The 23,984-nt window shown below is 39.6% G+C and overlaps 1 protein-coding gene across 7 annotated transcripts in view; it reads left to right on the top strand.

The window, feature by feature from the left end:
• furina (furin (paired basic amino acid cleaving enzyme) a) overlaps positions 1 to 23,984 on the top strand; it is a 183,124-nt gene that overhangs the window by 60,092 nt on the left and 99,048 nt on the right. For all 7 annotated transcript variants that reach the window (XM_022669588.2, XM_022669584.2, XM_022669590.2 and 4 more), the window contains exon 3: positions 20,778 to 20,876. In XM_022669588.2, coding sequence (XP_022525309.1) covers positions 20,778 to 20,876 — 99 coding nt within the window. The remainder of the gene's footprint in view (positions 1 to 20,777; positions 20,877 to 23,984) is intronic.

Genomic DNA, 23,984 nt, shown 5'->3' with positions numbered 1-23,984 from the left:
CTTAAACCCCATTGAGAACATGTGGACAGTGCTAAAGAAACAGGTTCATGCAAGAAAACCATCACATTTAGCTGAACTGCACCAATTCTGTCAAGAAGAGTGGTCAAACATTCGACCTGAAGCTTGCCAGGAGCTTGTGGATGGCTACCAAAAGCGCCTAGTTGCCGTGAAAATGGCCAAGGGACATGTAACCAAATACTAATGTTGCTGTATGTATATTTTTGACCCAGCAGATTTGGTGACATTTTCAGCAGACCCATAATAAATTTATGAAAGAACCAAATTTTATGACTGTTTTTTGTGACAAACATGTATGTGTTCCGATCACTCTATCACAGAAAAATAAGAGTTGTAGAACTTATTGAAAACTCAAGACAGCCATAACATTATGTTTTTTTACAAGTGTATGTAAACTTTTGACCACAACTGTAAATACCATTAAATAGAATAAATATTGCATTTTAAAACAAAGTTAACATACAGATTCACATTAATAGAAGTTAAATTATTCAGGGTGTTTCCATTTATTTTATGATAGGTTGATCGTGTAATTATTGTGACAGGCCTATTTAAAACAATACATATTGTTGAAATATACTAGTATGTGTAATTAGTTTTGTCTTTCAGTTGTTGATGACATAAACATAAACACTGACAGAACTACTAGGCTTCTTCAGTATAGAGTATATAATACTGAAACATTGGAATATTGTGATGTTGCTTTAGGGCCATAATGCCCACCCCTAATAACAAGCGTAAAAAACGATAGTAGTTTGCCTCAGAGATAGCTTTTCTATAGCTAGATCTAATTTCCTATTCCACGTTAAACAGTGCAGTAATCTGCAGTCTGCAGACAATAGTCTAATTTCTGTTCTGTTTCTGTGTATCTGTATTTAGTGCTTGTAGGGTTGTCCCCCCATTCTTAGGGGAAGGATTTCACCCCTTCCCCTGGTAACTCCCTCTGTTCCTCTAATGTTCTGTAAAAGCTTGAGTTTGAAGAAATGCAGTCTAGTCTCAGATTTAGTCCTTCAGAAAGGACTCAGTATGCCTGAGTTTTGTCCTGCTGCTCTTCTCCCAGGAGAGACTAAAACCCATTTTGTGTAAACTGCTTTCTCAGGGTGCTGCAGGAAAGTGCCACCAATGCAGGCTGGCGTCTTTGTGGTGAGTCCAGGCCTCTGGGCGTTGAGCGTGGAGGTCAGCGCTAGCCTTCGGTGCAGCTTGTTAACTTGCTGACGCACGGCCGTCGGTTAATGGGGCGTCTCGGCAGAAGTGGCTCTGCGTCTCGCGCCGGCCCTCCGAAAAAGTAAAGATTAACTTTCCAGTGAGCTCTCGCGCCCCATCCATCTTTCCCTGCACCCTCTGTTTAAAGTGCAGCACTTTCTGGGCAAAGTTGCTTATCTGCAGCTAAAGAAAAAAAGGGGTTTTGATTAATAATGCTTTCTGCTGTCAGACCGATTGTGCCATTACCCAAAAATTACACCGTCCTGCTCCTCCCCATATTTCACTGATGGAAGGAAATCATCACGCAGGGCTTCCCCTGACCAAGTCTGCAATGGAGCTTCAGTTTACAGACGCTAATGATTTTTCATGCCTGAGAAGCTGCCGCCCCACTTGTTTATTTTAGTGCCATCTTGGAAATGATTTGCCCTCGACGCTGGAAGAAAAGATAACTGATAGAACTTGGGTTGTGTGTGATATGAACAAAATAAATGCAATAAGCAATAAAGCAGTTGGATATCCCAAGATCGATGTGAAACTTGATAAAATAAATTAGTTTAAATGAGTGTTCCCAGCCTAAGACGTAGTTTAGTGTATCTGTGTGTTCACTGTGGACCGATACCTTGCTCTAACTTCATCTTTTTTTGCTATTAGGGGTGTAAGACAATATCGATGTATTGAAGTATCACAGTATTTTTTGTTTTGCGATACTGTACCAAGTTTCAAAAACGACGTAGCAGTTTTTAATTGCAGGTTTACATGTAAACATTGGTCAAATCATTTTTTCTTTTTTCTTTCTATTTTTTTTTATTTAGCTAGGCAGATTGTCTCACCCATTCAGCAGCTACAGATCCTGTTTTTGGCTTTCTTTATCACTTCAAATCAAATGCTTAACGTGGGATTTGAATGCCCATTATTTAAATGTGAAATGTTCTGATATTTGCTAAATATATCTGTAGTGTATAAAATACAGTAAAATGACTGCATTAAAGTTTTTTTTTAAACTAAAATGAACTAAAATTAAATTAGGTGTGTTTTATGCTATTAGTGGTCCTAAAATTAGATTCAAACCGTTGCAATATATCATCTTGCTTACAGTATTTCAATATATTGTAATCAGTGCTGGGTTTTATACCAGTTCATACGGTATATTACGGAGGGATATTTAGAACTTGTTTTTCACATACCGCCATACTACTTGAGGCAGAACAGCACAGCAAAAGACGCACTGTAACAGAGCTTGATAGCTAATGCTTGTCAGTTGGCATAACAAGCTAAAACTGTAGTAACGACAGCACAGTTCTGTGAACTTATCTTACGCTGTCCTGCCTGGAGAAACATAAGAACAGAAAGCCTGGAGCTTCTGCGGCTGCTTTTCCTTGCAATATGATTAACTATAGCCCTTTTAAATATCTTAATAATGTAACTTGAAAGATAATTTTATTGCGCAGTGAACTGAATATATTTGTTAACTGGTGAGCCAAGGGAATTGTGATAAACTGATAAACAGCTACTTAAATACTTTAATGTCTTTAATGGCTTCAATAATTACATATTAAATGTAATTATATTAAATCATATTAAATGTAAATTGATATTAAACTTATCTTGCTTGTGCAATAAAACATATGAGAAATCTCTTTTTTTTTTGTTGCTAATGAAGTCTTCCTTATGATTTCTTCATATATTGTGTAATTTTGTGGGACAAAGTAAACCCAAAGCCTTAATTTAAAGCTTCAATGTTTAATATTATATGTACTCCTAACAGTAGAATAAGTCGCAAACCTATATTTAAGCCCAATTCAAATAAATGTCCAAATAAATATAAATAAATAAATAATAACAAAACTACTGTGATATACCATGAAATCGTCAGAATCTTGCAAAATGGCGTGATATGCATTTTTGGTTGTAATATATTGAATCATAACGCCTGTTTGTTGATACATACAGTATTGTATCACTACCTTCTCTTAATACACAGAAGTGAAGAAGTGAAATTGACAGTCTTGTGAGAATAATAAGTTCTAGTTGTACTATCACTCTCAGTAACAATAAAAATACAATGTATCTTGCAGCCCTAGATCTAACAATTTCCTATTTCAGCAAATATTTTGACGCAGATCTGCGAGGACGCTTTGTTCCGCAGTGAATTATAGTATTTGGAAGTAGTGTTCTGATGTGCTGTCGGTTGTTCATATCTGGGAGATATGAATAATGTTATCTGTCCTCGAGGCCTGCACGTGTCATTTTTAGCTCCGTTCACCTTTCTCTGAAATGTCACATTTGGTCTTGGTGCCTTTCATATCTCGTGGGCAGGTGATAATCTTGCATGTGTGTCAGGGGACTCAGATTCATTAACTGCTTTCCCTCAACCCTTTCCACAGATTTTTACATGCAGAGAGAATTAATTGCCTGTGGTCATAACAAAATTGAGATTTTTCAACCTTTTTTAAAGTCAAATGGAAAACCCAGTTTTCCTTCAGGATTACACCTCAGAAAGTGACAGCAGGATGAGTGAAACATCTCCACCGTGCTCGGTTCAGTTTCCTGCTTTGGTTTGTGGAGGGTTTTTTTTGTGCTGTTAATCAGAAACATGTTTATGGAGTGATCCATCATGATCCAGCGTGCTGCCGTCATTGCTGTGGGGGAGTTTCAACCCACAATAATGTTTTGTGGTGTTTACTGATGCATAATCACCACACTGCTGACCCTGCGAGACTGCGGTTCACTCTGAATGTGTTGTGGTCATTACAGCATGTGGACGGAATGAAGAATTTAATCTAATTTCACAAAGGCGTCCAGACATTCTCACTGGAGTTTAATATAATTAAAGTATTTTTACTTGTATTTTGTCATGTTTGGGGTGTGGCAGTTTTGAGGGAGCTTTCAGACCTGAAAGTTTGAACCAAAGCTAAAACCAAGAGTCATCTATGTTTTGTTATGGTATATGTGTACATTTGTTTGCTTATTTATTTAAAGAACCAAACAAGTAAGTAACTTTCTTACTGTTGTTCTTGCGGAGACTCCAGGTGGTGCTGTGATCGGGAGATCGCATGGTTCAATTCCTGCTTATGCAGTTTGCCATCAGCAGCTGGTGCCCCGAGAGAGCACAATTGCACTTGCTCTCTCTCTGGGTGGGTAGATGACGCTCTTTCCTCTCATCACTCCTGGTGTGATGTCTGTCAGCACAAGGCATCTGTGAGCTGATGTGTGGGAACAGAGATGTGCGCTTTCCTCTGAGCGCGCTGTGGAAGTTCAAAAAGATGCGGTGAATGGCTTTAAACGTTTTTCCTTGAGTTGAGGCATCACTAGTAATGGTATTTCTCTTTATACATAAAGGTAATCTACAGTAGATACAGAAAATAGAAACCAGCGTAGTACGCTGTAGACCATAATCAAAGTCAGATTGTGGCACAAAACGGCTTCCTCTTGCTGTTTTTCTATTGTTTACAGGGTGACAACAGCGCGTATAAACTATGTGTAATTGTTCCAAAAGTCAGAACCATTAAAAAAAAATAACATTTTCCAAATGCTTACAAACATAGAGACCATCTATTGTGGTCAAGACCCACTTCTGGCGCTTTGGTCTGGTTCCTAGGATCTTTTACTTTTGTTAAAATAAAAATTTTCTGTTTTTGTGCAAAGAAAAGTTACAACCATTGCAGCAAAGATGCAACAGCAAGACTGACTGATTGATTCTACTCTAGTTTTAAGTTGGCTAAGTGTGGTTTGCTATTGTCCTTATCACTACTGGTATCACTAGGCTGTACCTGTAGCTCTTTCAGGTTGCATAGGATGTTCAGCTCTTCCACAATGGCACATTCATACAAGCTGTTGTAAGAAGCTTTGCTGTATCTCCCAGCACTGTCTCGAGAACATGGGATGTTTGATGAGAAGAGCAGAGCAGGCTGTACAAGGCATCAACTCAGCACCCCGACCTGTATCTTCTCCTTTGTGGGAGGATGAACAGGTGGAGCACTGCCAGAGCTCTACAAAAGGACCTCCTTAATTTTTTCCAAGTCATGTTGATGACCTACTTCCAGACTACAGGGACGAATTGCATCAAAAACAGGTGCAATAGGCGCGAGCCACTGTGATCAGGAGATTACTGGTTTGAATCCCGGTCATGCAGCTTGCCATCAGCTGCTGCAGTGCAGAGAGAGCACAATTGACCTTGCCCTCTCTGGGTGGATAGGGTGATGTCGATCAGCACAAGGCATCTGTAAGCTGATGTATCGAAACCGAGTCACTGCACTTTCCTCTGAGCGTGCTGTAATGATGCTCGGCAACCCTACATCATTAGCAGCCGTTCAAAAAGAGGCGGCACCTGATTTTACATGTGTCGGAGAAGGCATGTGCTACTCTGACACATCCTCCTTGTGTTGTGGCATCACTAGTGATGGGGGATAAACAGCTGAGTAGCAGCTAAATGGTGGAAGATGGGACTATTGGCCAGAATAATTGAGAAAAAATGAGAGTATATCACAATATTGGATATAGTATTAATTACAGTAGAGCAATATGTTAAAATATTGTCTCTCGAATCTCTAACTTTCTGCACTTCTTCCATTAAGTGGCACTAATTATTTTTCAGTTTGAATCTATTATTCATCTTTATTAATGAAACATGCAGTCAGTCAATGCAAGTACTGACTATTTCCTTAATATATCATCCTCATTGCTCTCTATTGACTTATAATATTAATCAGTTAGCCCAATTATTGGCTAATTAGCATACACGCAGGTCAGATTTCATCTGGGGTTAAATAATGTCCTTTTAGCCTGACGAAGACAAATGACTGTAGATAGTCTTTCAGCAGCTGTAAGCGCAGTTAAGCTCAGCGCTCCTCACTCTGCTGTGCTGCATCAGCTCTGGCTTGCCGTCGCTGTGCTTTTCACTGCTTAGAACAGAAAGCCTGCGCTTCTGATATTAAATATCCGCTTTTTATAAGACAGTTGAGTCGTTTCTGAGTTTATGCCCCTCTCTGTTTATTCTGTGGCTTGAAAGTGTTCAGCTTTCTTTAATAATGGCATATTTTCATTATTTCTCTTTATTCAGTCGTGTGTGATGAGCTAATGAGCCGTGCTCAAGGATGCAACTCTTGGAACTAAATACTCAGTAATCATCTTGTCTGTCTGTCATCCATCTATCTACAAGTTTTATTTTGGGCAGATGAGCTTCATGTTTAATTACCTATCAACGTTTTTGCTTTGGTCTAATTGTTGTGATTTACAAAATGTAGTTATCTTAACTTCTTCAAATAAAAATAGGTTGAAGTTGGCATTAAGTTCAGGCATTATAATATAGATTTTCACAGAAATTATTGTGTTAAACAATGTTATTGACATTGACAAGAACATTGTATGCCACTGATATACAGCTCGCTCTGGAAAAAGATTAAGAGAATAAGAGACCACTTAAAAATAATGAGTTTCTTTGATTTTACTAAATTAAAAACCTTTAGAATATAATCAAGAGCAAGATATATGATCACAAGCCATCAAACCAAACTGAACTGCTTGATGTTTTGCCCCAGAAGTAAAGGCATAAAGTTATCCAAAAGCAGTGTGTAAGACTGGTGGAGGAGAACATGCCAAGATGCATGAAAACTGTGAATAAAAAGCAGTTATTACACAAAATATTGATTTTTGAACTCTTAAAATTTTATGAATATGAACTTGTTTTCTTTGCATTATTTGAGGTCTGAAAGCTCTGCATCTTTTGTTATTTCAGCCATTTCTCATTTTCTGCAAATAAATGCTCTAAATGACAATATTTTATTTGGAATTTGGGAGAAAAGTTCAGTTTACTCGAACATACACCTATAAATAGCAAAATCTGAGAAACTGATTTAGAAACTGATGTGGTCTCATAATCCTTTTCCAGAGCTGTATAATGATGATGTAATTAAGTAGGTAAAGATGACCTAATTACCAGAAAGTGTTGGGTTAATATATCTTAAAAGATGTGGACTGGGTATTCTGGACATAGTGTTATAAAACCCGTTGCGAACTACTTTAGAGGAGCTCATGGCTCAAGGGTTAATTTGTTCTTCACTGAATTCAATTAGCTGTTGAGACCCAAAGTCTCTGAGCCCGAACAACCTAACTGAGACCTGAGACCTTTGTACAAGTTCTCAGAGCTTAGAACTAAGCTCTTAATTGCCAAACAGTTGCATGATGCTCCTTACCTTTTATATAAAGCTAAGCCTGCATTTCTAATTGTTTGTATGCTGCTGTATATGTATTTATACAGTGACTGAAGATGACTCAAGTAAGTCAGAACAGCAGTCCTTTGGCTCGCTTTCCACAGAACCACCGCCCATCATCTGGCTCTTAGCCCTGTGGAATCAGAAGCTGGATTGTAGCAGACATGAACACGCCCGTGTCTGGTTGGACGCTGTTATCTGTGCTGATTGCTGCAGTTATAACCAAGTTGTCAAATTCGGCGCTCACTCTGGCTGTTTCTATAGTAACCATGGATGGTCAAGTATTTGTGTTTTTTCCCAGGGAGACAAAGAAATCTCCTTTGGCCTTTTGATTCCATCTTCACACCACCAGTCTCCATCAATCGGTTTCCCTCTGTGTTTTTTTTACCCATCGTTTCTCCCAGCAATTCCAGTTGTACCTTTCTAATGTGGCACAAGATGGACAAAATGATTTGGTTTCTTTACAGTTTTCATGCTCATTTTGTTGAGGACTGAGATGGATGTCGTATTGATCTGTCTTTAATTGATTACAGTGAATTGTGGTAAATAAGACCTTGTGAATTCTTGTATTTAGTGGTCTTTGCTAGATCTGCTATGTTCTGATACTCAGTGTACTGGTCTGAGGGATGTTCTCTTGAGAGGGGTTTCTGGTTAGTGAAGATAAAGTCACTTTACTGAGCTCATTCATGAGGTGCATTAGTTTTAAGATAATTATGGAAAGCACTGGCTTTGAGTTTATGCAGCTTTACATCAAGTCCATATTATGTCATTATTTAGTAGCAATAACCTCTCTCTGACTGCTTCTGTAGTAGCATGGATGGCCAAGTGTTTGGAAAAAGGCCCCAAAAAGAGGCTCCATCAGTCTGGTCCTGTTTCTCTCGTTTTTCCACCTAGCCATTCACTCAGTTGTTCCTTTCTAATGTGGAGCAAGATGGACGGAGAGATTTGGTTTGTTAAGAGCTTTCCAGCTCGTTTTGTTTGGGTGAATGATTGACCAGCAAATGTTCTTCAGTGCAGCAGTCAGTTTACCAGTGCTGACACTGAGGGCAGAGCTGCATCTCGTATCGATCTGTCGTTAATAGATTACGATGAACCTTTTGTAGATAAGACCTACGGAATGCTGTGGTGGTGTCCTGAATGTAGTAATTGAATACTAAAATGGAATAGTGGACTCACTTCTCAGGACCTGCTCTGCTACAAGACCCATAACTTTTTAAGCACTGATGTGCTCCATAAACCCGACCAGCCCAAGCATGAGGCAGGCTGGTCAGGACACACTCTGCCTGAGAGGTGCTGGCTGTAAAGCACAGTGACCGATGTGTTTTCTGCTTGCTCCTTCTTCCCTAGGGAACGGGGACTGCAGCTGCCGCCGCCTCCTCCTCCTCTGTGGTCCTTCTCATAAATTTGCACCAAATCTTTTGGGGTTTCATTTGCAGGAGGAGAAATGCTAATGGACCTGTATTTTGGAGAAAGTGTGCTGTTACGGTCGTTAAGCGTTCCCGGGGTTAGCGTGGCATCGGGCCATTCCCGGCACAGCTGGCGTGTTGAGAAATGGCCCTAATTGGTCATCGTTCAAGCACACCTGGACTCTATTTTGCAGTGTAATCTCTGTTAAGTGCAGTGCAAGAGAGGTTAGGGCTTTTTAAGGATCACCTGTGGCATGGAGTACATGTGTATTAATGCGTGATGGACCGATCAGCAATTCATTTTTGAGCTTGATTGGCTCAAGTGGATTGCCAGAAGTGATGGTGGTGCTAGGTGCAGTATTAGCATTTCTAGGAAAACTTGTAGTGTATCCTTGTGCTGGGCTTCTGTCATTTTTTTGCATTCTCTCTCAAGATTAAATGTACCTCACGCTGTCAAACTTCAAGCATCAGCTAACAGAGATTCTGTGAATTCTTGTGGTCAATTTTATTGTGTTCATTTCATTGATACTGATTGTACTAGGTTCTGAGTGATGAACTCTTGAGAGTGATCTCCAGTTACTGCTTTTATACTCACTGTACTGGGCTGAGTAACAGTGTAATGGTACACACAATTCGTGATTCAGTTCATTCATAACCCCACAGGTTTTTTTTTTTTTCTGCTGTGTTCTGATTGTACTGGGCTCTGAGTGATGGACTTGAGAGGAATATCCTGTTACTGCTCTTATACCCACTGTACTGTGCTGGGCTGAGTAACAGTGTAATGGTACACAAAATGCATGGTTCAGTTCATTCGCACCTCTGTGTAAACAGTTTGGTACGATTTTGTTGTCTCTTAAGATTACATTTTGCATTCTCTCTCAAGATTAAAAGTACCTCACACTGTCAACCTCCAAGAACCAGCTAACAGGGATTCTGTAATTTTTTTTTATTTTAGATCTTTAGAATGTCTCTTTAGAGTTGTGTTTGCTAGCTCTGTTGTGTTCTGATACTGATTGTACTAGACTGAGTAATGGTCTCTTGAAAGGGATATCCAGTTACTGCTCTTATACTCGCTGTACTGAGTAGCAGTGTAATAGTACAAAAAATTCACAGTTCAGTTCATTCATGCCTCTGTATAAGCTCCACGGTTCGGTACAAGTTTGGTATGCTGGGTGGAGAATAAAAAGAAAGTCTGGGAAATGTAGTGTCCCTCGTTCAACTGTTGTAATGGAGGTAAAATCCATTACATTGAAAAACCATTGATCCTATTGTTTACTTGAAGTCAAAGTGTCCAGTACTGTTACCTGTACAACTCAAACTACTATCAAGCTGCCATGTTTTCTAAAAGGAAACTAGCCTCCTTGTGCTAGCAGTTAGCTCTTTCACAATCAGTGCGAAATTTATTCATTGCAGTCTTGCTGTCACACCTTTTTGGGAAATTTATTTTGCACCAGCGATCAGCTTCACTTCATGGGTTTTTACAGTAAAATGATTTTTGACCTGGATGTCCTTGCAGTGGCTAGGCTGTTAAATTGACTAGCGTTTTCATCTCTAGAAGACTGACGGCACAATCGGAAGGGCATTAAAAGGACAGGAGACCAGTGAAGGCATAGTAAAGCCATATCTGCACTTACAGTTGGTTTCCTTTGCTCTGAGATAGTTTGTAAACTTGGAGCATTTTCCCGCTTTTGTAGCTATTTGTTATTTTTTTTTACACAGGGAAAAATTGAAGTGCACCGAAATGCCTCAGAACAAACCAAATGAGAACATTTTCTCTGCTGATAAAGCTGGACAATATGACTATTTTATTGCGTTGAAATACATTTGTTGTAATCAATTCTCTACCTTATTTTTCATTCAATCAATGAGCATCTATTTTCTGGTCTTTTTTCTGGTCTCACACCGGATTATAAAGCGCATTAGCTGAAACTAGTAAGGAACAGGGGTGTCGCCATGTTTTCCTTCTAATTCAGCAGGTCTGGCTAAGATTTCTCTCATGAAAATTGTTCATTTGGGTGAGTAAAATACTTCCATTTATTTACAGTAAGCTTAGTTCTCCAGATTTCCACTAAGGCTGGGTGCAGCAGGTTAGTGCTAGTTAACACCGCCCACTAAGCCATGGTGATATTAGCTAGCGATTCGTTCCACATAGCTTGTTTTAACACAGTAAACACACAGACTACAGGTCAATATATACTCTCCTCTGAACAGCAAAAGAGCTAGCGCTAATGCTAATGCTGCTATTGGAAATGTTTACATTTCAATTAAAATGCTGAATATTTTTCTAAGAAATTGAAATGAATTTACTCTTACATCCTTTGTAGTTGTATTATTATGCTCTTTGTTCACCATTGTTTCAGCAGCAAAAATGATCTTAAGGTAATTTATCACTTAAGATATTGCTATTATTTCTTTGACAATATGTCATCCACACAAAAAACAGTTATTGTGACAGGCCTAGTCTCAATTACTACAGAATAACAAAATATCACAATGTTAATTTTCCCCTCAATATCGTCAGCTCTAGTCATGATACAGGTTTTGATTGGGAGATGGGACATGTAGTTTGTGATCACATAAGTCTAAGACAACAAGATCATGTTCTAACTACAATCAGGTTATCTGTAGAGTTTTAAACAAGCCTCTAAATGCCTCAAAGTCCCAGTTATGGCAAAATATAAAACTTGGAGAACTTTGAACTCTAGTTGGTACAAATGAAAAGTATGGGAATATTTTGTTTGTTTGTTGGTTTTATTACGCCAAGTCTGCCTTGACATTGATTTGACGATCAAATAAACAACTGCAGAGCTATTTTAAACCATGTGTGGCTTTGCATCTCAATGATGTTGATGGATAGCCCCTCCGCTTCAGTAATTGTCCCCGGAGACTAGCTCAAATTTAGCTCGCTCCGTGCTGACTCTGGAACATTAGGCCTTCTTTTTCCTTTTGTAGCGTTTGGTCTTTCTCCACTGACTCTCTCTCTCTCTCCCTCTCTCTCTTATCTCGTTTGTGTTCTATTAGATCTCTGCACTAGTTAAACTTTAGCAGAAGAACGTGGCTCTTTAAGATGGCAGAGCAGATTTAAGGTAGAAACTCTAACGGTAGACGTGAGGCTAGGCGTAGGCTAATTGTAGATAATGGTGCTAATTTGTGTGGGAACCAGGGGGCCGGACGAGCTCCCGTTCTGAGCTCCAGTGCTATTTGGGCCTCGTTTCTGACCCAAGAGGATGAGTCAAAGGTGCACAGGGAGGTAATTAGGCTGCCTTCTCGTTTCTTCTGACACAGCTCTGCTTTTAGGCGGCGGCGGAGGCTACGGCTGACAGGCTAGCATTAGCGCAGCCCCTCGGCGGTCTCTAAAGACTGTTTTACAAAACGATTCAAACTTTGCTCATAAATATCTGGCTCCTCTGCATTCTCTACATTCCTCTTTGTTACATTGCAAATCTCCAGGCAGAGCACTCCCTCGCAGACTTGGCCTTACACATTTTCTTCTTCTTTTTTTTTTTCTGAGGCACAGCTGCGTTAGGTTGATGAGGTTAACAGTCATAACATGAGTAACATATTTTGTAAAGTAATTCTCGTAATGTTTTTTCAAAAGGGCTTGAAGGTTATGGCAATGGAATGTAGTGGATTTTGTTTTTGTCTGTGTAATTAGCAAAAATCTACCCTCTAAATATTGTAAAATTGTGTATACACTTACCTGTTTCTGCCCACCTATGCTGATGAATGCTGTCAGCTACAAGCAGAGGTTGTGTACTCCCTGTAGCAAAGTTTTGCCAACATATTAGGAGTCTGGAGCACATGAACATGTTGGCACCATGCCTACTGCCAGGGGTGGGCTAAACCAGTGTTTTACAGTTCTGGGATTTGAGTGCCCGGCTTGTCTTAAACCAGATGTAAAGTGTGCGATTTTTAGCCCGATTGTAGGCCCCATCTGGCCAGATGTGACTGAATTTAATGATTGACCCGAGTCTTTATGATAAGGGATTTCTGACATGTCGCTTTTGTCCCCATAATTCACTACAAATAAACCCATAAAAAGTATTTTGGATACATGAAGAAACTTTTTTGTATAGATAGATAGATAGATAGATAGATGGATAGATGGATAGACAGACAGACAGACAGACAGACAGTAGAAAAAAACAATAGGGGTATTACAATAAGAGAGCATAGTAAGAAATATAAGACTCTAGACTAGGTGTGGGCGATATGGCTCTAAAATAATATCACGATATTTCAGGGTATTTTTGCGATAACGATATACTTGGCAATATAGGAAAACTAAAATAATTCATTCATTTCAGGAATATAGTATAATAGTATAACAGAATAATCATAATGTGGCAAAATAAATAATATAGCATAAAATAATATAATGCAGCAAAAAATATTGCAGAAAATTTAGTGCATGCATATAAACTGCAAACTAAAACAATTATACAATAAATAAACTTCACAGTAAATAATAGACTAATTTTAAGACAGAACAGCCCTATTATCACGATATGGATTTTTTAAATCATGATATTTCTGTGTCACAATATATTGTATACGATATGATATTGCCCACCCCTACTCTAGACTATGAAATTCTAAACTGAGATTTAAAAATATATAAATAAATACAAAAACTGTACAAAGTGTGGAAGTAATCAGTCGTAGATATGAGGTAGCAGAAGTCCTCAAATGATATGCACAGCAGGTCGCACAAATCATCCATCTATATATAATGTTAAAGAGGAAAACCAGTATTGTAGGTTGCATAGACCATTACATTCTGATACTGGATATTTAATTAACCAGCAGACAAAATCCAAATAGCTGAAAACACATAGCGAGTGGACAATGCTTCAGACACTCCTACACATGTTCACTGAAGCAGCAGCATTTCCCTCCAATTCCCTCTGTAAAATGGACAAACTGTGGAGTTCACATCGTCTCAGCCACCTGCGAGTCCATTTATTTGTCTTCTTTTTACGTAGAATAAACAGGGACAACAACTTAGCAAAGCTATGTTCTTGCTCATCGTTTTGCAGAGTGAGCTGAACCGAGGGTTTGTACGCAGAAAGAGCTTTGCCTATGGGCTGCGTTTGTCGTGCAGTGTGAGCCCATGTCGCAGCATGTCAGTCGGATTGCACAGTGTGTGCGTATGTATCGCAGATGTTTGTTCTCCACAAACGATTCAAACGTGCAGTGTGAGCTCTATTCAAAACACACGATAAAAAAATGCACTGTGTATGCTTGACGCCTTCTCTATTTTTTTTTTCTTTTTAATCAGGTGTGTTGAAATCAGGGGAAATGCCAAAACCTGCTGTGCTTAAGGATATAATCCAATTCTTCCAAGATCAGTAAAGCTGGTGATCGTCCAGCATTCTGACCCTCACGCACTTCAATCAATATCTCGCAGCAGTTCTCTACAACTTTAGTTTAAAAAGCCTCTACTAGGTTGTAGAGTCAATTAGTCCTACAAAACCAGGATAACCCTTTTTTTGTTTCCCTTGATTTTGGAAGAAACAATGATTAAGCAGGTGTCTCACTACTTGTAACCATATAGTGTAGCTATGCTCTAATGCCACAATTACAAATATCTGTGTTTAGACTAAACCTACACTTTTAGGTGCCTTGTAAAAGTGTTCTTTACATAATTTAGAATGTAAAATGTATTTATTGCTGTCACACCTTTTTGGGAAATTTCTTTTGCACCACTGATCGGCTTCACTTCACAAGTTTTTTACAGTAAAATGATTTTTGACCTGAATGTCATTGCAGTGGCTAGGCTGTTAAATTTACTTGCATTTTCATCTCTAGAAGACTGACAGCACTGGAGCACTTGTGTACTACCTGTAGCAAAGTATTGCCAATACATTGGCACTCTCTGGAGCACATGAACCTGGTGGCACCATGCCTAATGCCAGGTGTGAGCTAAACCAGTGTTTCTGTTTCAGTTGTGGTGCTGGAGGTTTGTGTATAGTGCTAAAAAAGAAAAAAAAAGCAGTGTGTGAAAGTAAATTACTGTCAGCTCGGTACTAATTTAAAAACATTAAAAACCTTATTAAATACCAGTAGACCAATGTCAGACCACAAGGTCCTGTGATTTCCACAATGCAAACAACAAGAGCAGAATTGCAAATTTCTGATATATAGCTATAAAAATGGAAATGCACAAAATTTTAGTTTTTATGCTATCACAAATTGCATTTGCTCTTTTAGCATCTGCTCTTCTTTCACATTCCAACATGCATCTGTCTTTGTGCACATAGCTACATCATGGTTAAGGGTGTAACAGACCACAGATAATCTGCGATCCCTACGTATCACTCCCCGCCTCAGGGCACATGTGAACCCGAGATTAATTTAGCTATTGTCTGTTTAATTGTAGTTGATGATGCATGAAGGAAATTCTAAAAAAAAAAAAAAAAAAAAAAAAAAAGAAATCCCTTTAAAAATACTAGTGGAAATCTGGGATTTTAAAAAGGAGACTGATTTTCTTTTTTTTTTTTTTTTTTTTCTTCCCGTAGACTAAAGTTACTTTTCAGCCTTTCTTATTTTAGTTAGTTTAGTTTAGTTTGTTTACAAGCTTGCGTTTTTTCTGTTTTTTTTTTTTTTGTTTGTTTTTTTTAATCGGTACTCAGTACTGGTGGAGTAATGACACTTTATAGTCAAGTATAGCTCAAACTGCAGACATCGCGCTAGGCGTAGATTTATTGTGAATATTACCACTAGCTTGAGATTCTGATCTCCGGTGCTTTTTGAAACTTCTATCTGACACAAAGGCAAGAGTTAAAGGTACACAGGGAAGTAATTTAACTCTACCTTCTGATTTCCTTTTTTAGATGTCAGTTGAGGCTAGTTATGAGCTATGACAGTATAACATTTATAGCTTTACCACTGAACCCCTCCTTTGACTATCCCTGAAGGCCTATACACAAAACAATACACAAACCTCCACTCATAAATTTGACACTTTGACAATTTGGCATTCTCTACATTCCTTATAGCTACATTGCGAGTTTATAAACAGATCAGTGATTGACACATCTCTTGCAGGCAATTTTTGATGATGGTTCAACTTGTTAGCGTGATTGGCTAAAACAATGCTGTCAGCGCACAAATAGGGTGTGGGGCATACTCAAATACAGGTGTCTGTCGCCCTGCCAATTACCTGATGGCAACTAAATGCCAACAGTCAGCAGATGTGTTGGTGTGTTAGAACCTTGGTGAACTTATAGCAAAATGAGGCTTGTGAAGTTTGCACGTAGTCAGACCAAAATAAAGGTCACACACATATTTCGTTGGACCACCTTTAGCTTTGATTGCTTCACACATTCACTGTAACATTGTTTCAATAAGCTTTAGCAATGTCACAATATTTATTTTAATCCAGTGCTGCATTAATTTTTCACCAAGATCTTGCAGCAGCATGGATGATGGTAGAGTCTGACCACTGCACAAAGCAGCTCTTCTCCATGCAGCACATCCCAAAGATTCTCAATGAGGTTAAGGTCTGGACACTACTGGACTCTGTGGTGAACTCTCTCAATTCCAGCCCCATGAATCCTGGTATTGTCATCTTGGAATATGCCCGTGCCATCAGGGAAGAAAAAAATCCAATGATAGAAAAACCTGGTCTATATTCAGTATATGACTATGATGTGATACACCAAGAAGAGTCCTTGGGCAAGACTCCTAACACTAAATTGCTACTTTGGCCCAAGAGCGTTAGCCAAATGATGTAAATCAAAATTAACACACCAAGACGATTTACAGTATCAAATCCAGTCAACATGCTCTGTTACATTACATCACGTTCAGTAGCTCCTCCATTTCCACTTGCTGTTGTGTTTACGTGGTTCTATGTGGAAAAGCGTTCCCAAAGTGTGAATACTATGCGTGGCAGTGGACAAATAGCTATTTCATTAAATGCAAGGTGACAAAACGAGATGTGCGTCTGGATGGGACTAGAATTCCCGGAGCACCACAGAGTTCAGCGAAAAACAAGAGGTAATTAAGCCTGCAATTTTTTTTTAGAGGACATATAAGAAAAACGCATACATGGTCGTTCTGGACAGGAATAAAGAAGAAAATTACCCCAAGACCCCCTGAGAAACTAATCCCATCCGGATAGGGCTTTAATCTGCTAAGCCACTCGAACTGCAAGTCCCAAGTTTCGTTTGGACTGTTGTTTATGACTCGCCAAGTATTGCAGTGGGTGCAGTGACAATTTATGGTCAATTTTATGACTCTTGGATGAGGTTGCGTGCTGTAAAGAACTGTGTATAAATATATATATGGTTGGATGTCGTCTACGTAAGAGACTTTCATTATCCTCAGACCTTCAGACTTTAATCTTCTACATGAAGAGTGAATGAATAAACTCTTTCAGACCATCCTAGAAGTGGAGATTGTGGAGAATGCTTCGCGTCTCGGCAATCTAATTGCCTCTTTTCATGCGGCACATCAGCAACATAGAACGTAGTTCGGTCTATTTGATCGTTGCGCTTTATATCACAGCTCTTATGTGTTTATTGTGTTTATTGTGTTTATTGCGGAAACTCGTGTAAAAGCCCTGTGTTTCCGTCCTGTTTGATGGAAGTGGTGAACCTCTTATGAGAATTCAAGGTTCAGAGCAAAGCGGCCTCTCTTCCGAGCTGTGTTGCCTTGATTCGTCTTGGGGCCGACACGCGTCTGCCGTATGCGTGGCGTCCCGGGCGTCTTGAGGCAGTTAAGCGTGTTGATGATGTGATGGTGGTCTGATTTGACATGATTTCCATATCTCCATCTGTGCTCGCTGCTGTGCGGAGCTGTGCTGTCCAGCAGAGATTGATGCTCATCCTTTTGAGACTCTTATCTTGTCTGGCCTGCAGTGGAGTGGGCTTGATCTGGACTTCCACACGTTTGTACCGCTCCATGCTCTCTCCATGCTTCATGCGTGGAACAGTGGTCTCAAAGGAATCGGATCAGCTTTTCGAACTCTAATCAGACATGTCAGCTTTTCTTTTCTTTTTTTTTTCTTTTTTTTGGGGGTTTTTTTGTTCCTCTCCTTATTTTGTACTTTTCCTGTTTCGTTATCTTGTGTAGCGATGCTTTCTGTACCTTTGCAACACTCTTGGGCTCTTTCTTTTGTTTGGTTTTGTTTTCTTTCATTTATGAGCAAACTCGCGATCCTCCTTCCTTGTCGAGTCGCCTCGTTGTTTCGCAGTGCCAAATCTGTTTTCTCAAGGGTCCCTGCCTCTCTTCTCCACGCCGGTTTTGTTTGGGTGAGGGTATTTGTGTCGACGTGCTGTAATCCTGCCTGTTTACTGCAGATTAAATGGGAGAGCAGGGGAAGAGATCCAGGCCTGAAATCCCTCCCATTTAAATGGAATTTGCTTGGTGGCGACCCCTTCAGCAACACACCATTATCTGTTTAATCAGAGCCCGAAATACAGGGATCATCTTACGTGTGCCGTAATTCATCTTCCCGTATTGCGCAAAAACCTACGCAAGAGGATTAGCACCTGAGTCATGGAGTTGATCCTACTTTAAGTCTTGATTTATTTATCTGACTTTCTGAAAACATCTCATTCCTGTGTGTTTTAAACGGAGAATTAAACGTCTGCAGGTTCGGTTCTTGGTCTCAAGAGCGAGGCTTTGGTCTCCTGTTGTAAATTTTAGAGAGGATTTTATGGTTATGTTCAGTCAAATAAAAAAGAAAAGTGCATTTAACCGAAAGAGTAGTTCAGAATGAGTTCCAGGCTATTCCCTGCTCTGAACTCCGTTCGCCCATTTCCATTGGTAGAAGCCTAGACCTGAGATTTTTACTGTTGATCATATGCCACCTTCTTGTCCTTTAGATTTACAGTCTAATTTTTCCTCTTTCCATTAGAAGTGACAGTGATGTATTCAGCTGCTCCCCAGCTAATGAAACCATCAGTTTGTCATTCAGGGCCCATTAGAACTTTTTATTGCAGCGTCGCTGAGGGTTTCTGGGCAGGAATTTTAGGCCGGGTTCTTGCTGTAGAGTCTTTTTCATTACAGTTCGATGTCTCTTGGCCTCTCAAGCCCACATCAGGAGCCTAGCAGAGCATGAACCACCGCTGCTTACGTCCTGACATCTCGCCTTCATCAGAAGGGAGAATCGATCTGCTCTGCTGCCGCTCTGAAGCTCAGGTCTCTACACAGCTCTGGCACATGAGCTTAGCTGAATACAGGCAGGTTCGTCAGATGTAGGGATGCACAATGATTTTGGTTGCATAAACAGTTTGGTGAATTGGACAGGTGTTTAGAATATATTAGAATTATATTTTGAACTGTTGCGATGCGTCTGTTGAGCAGAAAGCATTGGTAATCCAGATGGATTTAACCTTTAAAGCTTTTTATACTTTATCAATGTTTATGTATCAGCATTAGCTTATACAGTATGTGCATGACGAATATCAACTGTCGTCCAAAAGCTTTCAATGCTCATCCCTGTGCTAATGTTTCTGTTTATTGTCCTGTCAGGAGTCTTAATATTACTTCCAGAGCACTAAAGACAAAACTGGGCGGTATATCTGTTCAACCAATAGTTTTCCTCCGTTGCACGTTTTTCCTATACCACCACACCGCTAGAGGCGCTACGGAGCACAGAGAACAGCACCACCAAAGAGTGTGATATGAGAACAACAGTTTATCTGAGGAGCTCCTGCTGCTGTTCCTCACTGTATAAGTGTTTGTTTTTATCTGAGTAAAATATAGAAAAACAGCAATTGACCAAAACGTTCGCAATTATTCACTCAGAGAAAAAGAGAGGAATGGAAAAAGTTATTCTCTTCCCCCAGACAAGCCCAGAATCGAACAAGCTCCTGAATTGATACAGAATCATTTATTGAGCACAAGTGAAACAACTTCTTAACTTGTGCAATAACAATAACATTTAGAAATGATCTCTTTATATACACATCTTGTTTAACTACTCTAGCAGCTCTAGTTACACTGAGTGAGATAAAATAGAAAAATAGAATTTAACTTTATACAAACTCAAAGTGAATCTTCTTTAGCCGTGACTCCAACATGCGTCCAGCTTAATGGTGCTTTACTACCCCTGCTTTGGTTGGCTTACTGCTCTACATTAAGGGGTAGCACTAATCGGTTTTTAGCAAATGATTTCAGTTGACTAGTTGTTGTAGCCCTAATTTTAAGACAGTATTGTGCCCCCTATTGTTTTTCTGCCATCTTAAAAATGTGATTCTATTGTTTTTTTTTAAGAGGATTTCCACAAACTTTAAGAAAATACTACAATTCTAATTGATCATCATCTGTTATTTATATATATATATATATATATATTTTTTTTTTTTTTGCCCAAACTAGCGCCAGTTGGGCTGCCCTCACATGACCTGTGAGGATTGCAACAATGCAGTTTCTCAGTCCAGGACTGACCGTCTATATTAAGGTTGACTGGAGTTGGAATCCTCATTAAGTGTAGTGGTCTGATCATATTCTCTCTGTCTTTTCTCCTTTATGTCGGAGAGCAGACAGCTCCTGCCATTCTGACTCGCTCTTTTGATCTCTGTGATTTCGATGTCTGTCGGGGTCTGTTGTACTGGTGATTCATGCCAGCGTTTCCTCGCTCTGTCCACGTCTGCTGGTGATGTAGTACCTGAAGTATCCTTCTTTCCTGTGCGGCGAGTTCGCGAGAAGTTCTCGAGTCATGCAGGAAGGCCGTGCGCTGTTCCTGTATTCGGGAGGATGTGGTTTGATGTGGTTTTATCACATTTAGCGCCATCACATTTTCTGAGAAAACACTTGGTGTATGTCTGCTTATTTACTCCATTTGAGAATAACTGTCTTTCACATGAAAGGTTTCACTTTAAAGGTTTTAAATGTGTTTGTTTTTTTTTCTCTCTCTCTCCCTCTGTTTGTGTGTGTGTGTGTGTGTTGTGTGTGTGTGTGTGTATTTGTGCGTGCGCTTGGGCAGATATTTGGAGATTACTATCATTTCCGGCACCGCAGGGTGGTGAAGAGGTCTTTATCGGAACACAGAGGAACGCACATTCGCCTGCACAGAGAACCCCAGGTATGTGTGAAATGTTCCGTGCAGAAGTCTCGCAGATGTTAATATGATGCTGCTCGCGACGGCAGCGTTTATTCCTCCAAAATAACATCAGCATATTAGAGATATATGATCTCAGAACAGTGAAGTTAGTGAAGTGATGAAGTCACTGCTGCTCATATTCATTCAGAGTGGGAGGAAGAGTTTTGCGGGAATAGATCAAAACTAGACTCTGAGCTCAGTAGGTCCGTCACGATAATTACGTTATTGAATTATCGTACGATATGTAAACATGAACACACTTAAAGCACTTTTGCTGACTTCAGTTTATAGAGGTGCATAATATGGACAAAAAAATGCAATATGCGATATATAAAGATTTGTGGATTTACAGCGAACTCTGGTGAAAATATGTAATTGCACCAAACATTCAGAAAAGTACTTTTAAAAACGTACATTGTGGTGCAGTCTCCTTCCAGAGTGGATGAACGTTTGCGAGCAGAGAAGACCGGATAAAGTTTGCAGAAGCTTTTGTATCAGTGGTATTAGCAACACTGTAGTAGATGGAAAAATATCTGACATGGCCTGAAAAACTCCTGAAAAAACCTTCCAGACCTCTCCGCTTTTAAGAAAAAAAGAGAGGTGCCGAGTGGCTTCAGTGGTCTAAAGCACTGCCACTGCGATCGGGAGATTGCTGGTTCGAATCCTGGTCATGCAGCTTGCCAATAGCTGCTGGAGCCCTTAGAGAGCACAATTGGTCTTGCTAAATTGGGAGAAAATGGGGAAAAAAAAATAAAATAAATTTATAAAAAAAAAAAAAAAAAGAAGAAGAAAGAAAATCTTGAGGACTGCTGCTTTAATGTTTTTCGCCATTTGTATTGCTCCTTCTGTTACTGCTCTTTGATGAGTTTATCATGGCAACTCATATCATAATAATAAAATTAAGTACGCTTTATTGTACAGTCCTAATCTCAATATTAGCTATTATGTTTTTGTTAGTGAGGAGAGCCCGTTAATGGAAATGTGAAGCTGCTAGTATTTTTTTTTTCTTTCTTTAGTAATTTAGGATGTTTAAGCATTTTTATGTTTCAATTTCAATGTGTAAATAAAATGTAAATGTAAAATGATATCACTAATCTAATAAACAGTGACTCTTATTATGATTTGATTACTTAACAATTAAACAGCATCTATGTTGGAATTTCAGTCCTGTAGTCCTGTACTGCACTGTTTGTTGAATATCCAGCTTAAGCACACCTGTTTTAATTAATTAGATAATTATTAAGCTATGTTCTTGTTCCGCCGAAAGGAAAGTACCAAACAATACTGCTTCACATTCTATTGTAAAACTTTTTAAACAATGAATAAATAAATCAATATATGTAAAGAACAAATTCTGTAGACTGACAATTTCACTCTAGAAAATTATTTCACTGCCTTATATTGGCCATATGCTGAACAAAACAAAGTCAAAAGGATATCTAGTTTTGTGGCTAGGCTGATCAGTGTCAGTACTTGATTTGGCTAATGCTAAAGTTTATTTTTTTGCTAAAACATGAGATGTAAATGTATTAAGAATGAGACATGTCTCATGGCTCTTGGAACACGGAGAGAGAGAAAAAATAGAACTAAACTACAACTCTGGGATGCTAACTTTTCACTAAAAGTGAGATTTAACTTTTACTAAGAATGGGACATGTCTTGCTTACTATGAACTTACTATGAAACTCCTTTACCCATGGCTCCAACTTAAATCCTAGGGGGTATCAACTGTATTATAATGTAGACCCAACTAATAGATTATAAAATTAGCTGATACTCAGCATTAAAAAAATAAAAAACACTAAGATTTTGGGGGCTGTTGATATTAAGAAGAGGAGTGTTTGTCTTTTAGAATATGATTAGGAAATGCTCGTCTGAGACAATGAGGGTGTTTTGGCTCCAAAATAAAAAAAAATTGCTCTTTTAAATAAACAAAGAAATGTGTTTACTCATATAAGGTTTTAAAGCAAAGTTGAAACTGTTGAATCTGTGTATTTTAAATCTCTTCATTGCTGCTATTAAAAGCACTGGATGTGATTCAGGAGATGTGAACTGCTAACAGACAGCATCAATAAAAGTCTTTGGTCTAATTAATTTAAACACATCAAGCCCTTCCAGCAGCATCACTTTAGCCCCCCCCCCCACCATTCGACCTCCCCACCCACCCTGCCCCACAAGGCTGGAGATTTCTTTGGCTGCATGGAAATTGATTTTTGTTATCTCTGCAGTGATAAGCCCTGCTTACTTGTTCTGATGTCTGTTTCTCGTGGTGCTCTGATGCTCTCTTTTGAACGTGATTGAAGCGTTTCCCCGTCAGCCCGTGTCGGCCTCGGCTCATATCGTGTAGCTGTAGCTTCCTTTTGATGTCATCGTGTGCCATGTTCCTGTTGAAAGACACCTCAGTAGCTCCTTTGTGCTGCCCTTTTCTTGTCCACCTACCCCAGGCCTTGTGTTCTTACACCCTTTTTTCCCCCCTCAATCCGCAAGAACGGCCTCCTGCCTCTCTGAAGTTGTCGGGAAAGGTGACCGTTTGAAGTTGAGGTGCCTTCAAAACCCTCAGCGGCTCGACCCGACATCTGCAGGCGTTCAGGACCGCTCGAGTGTTTGTCACTCGCCGGCCGCTCCGGTCCAGATGGTGAGATGTGAGGCGGCATGAAACCCTAACCCCACACTTTCAGCTCCCGGGGCTAGACGTCTCCTTAATGGAAATCACTGACTGGATCAACATGGGCTATTACTCACCTTCTAGAGGGGGCTGAAAGTCTGCCTCAACATGCTGGAGACTCCATACTGGAATGGCCTACAGGCAGGGGTAAGCGTGGCTGGACCGGAGATGGAAAACCACTCCATTGTCCAGTGTGCAGAAGAAGTGATGAGGTGTGTGAGTAATGAGACCACCTGGGATCCCACCACAGCAGTCATGCATTGGACTGGGCATGCTCGTTTGTCTTTTAAATTGCTGCCGAATAAACTAAAGCTGTGGTCAAGCACTGTTTGTGAGCTAGAGCAGACCTTGGTCCACGCTTGAGGGTAGCACATCCAGGTTTCTCATTTTCCACCTCTAGACTTTCTGTCTTCATGTTTCAGATT

Source organism: Astyanax mexicanus, chromosome 16 (assembly GCF_023375975.1).
Source record: "Astyanax mexicanus isolate ESR-SI-001 chromosome 16, AstMex3_surface, whole genome shotgun sequence".
In the NCBI taxonomy this organism is placed as follows: domain Eukaryota; kingdom Metazoa; phylum Chordata; class Actinopteri; order Characiformes; family Acestrorhamphidae; genus Astyanax; species Astyanax mexicanus.
The sequence above is the reverse complement of the archived record's forward strand: the minus strand, read 5'-3'. Positions and strand labels throughout refer to the sequence as shown.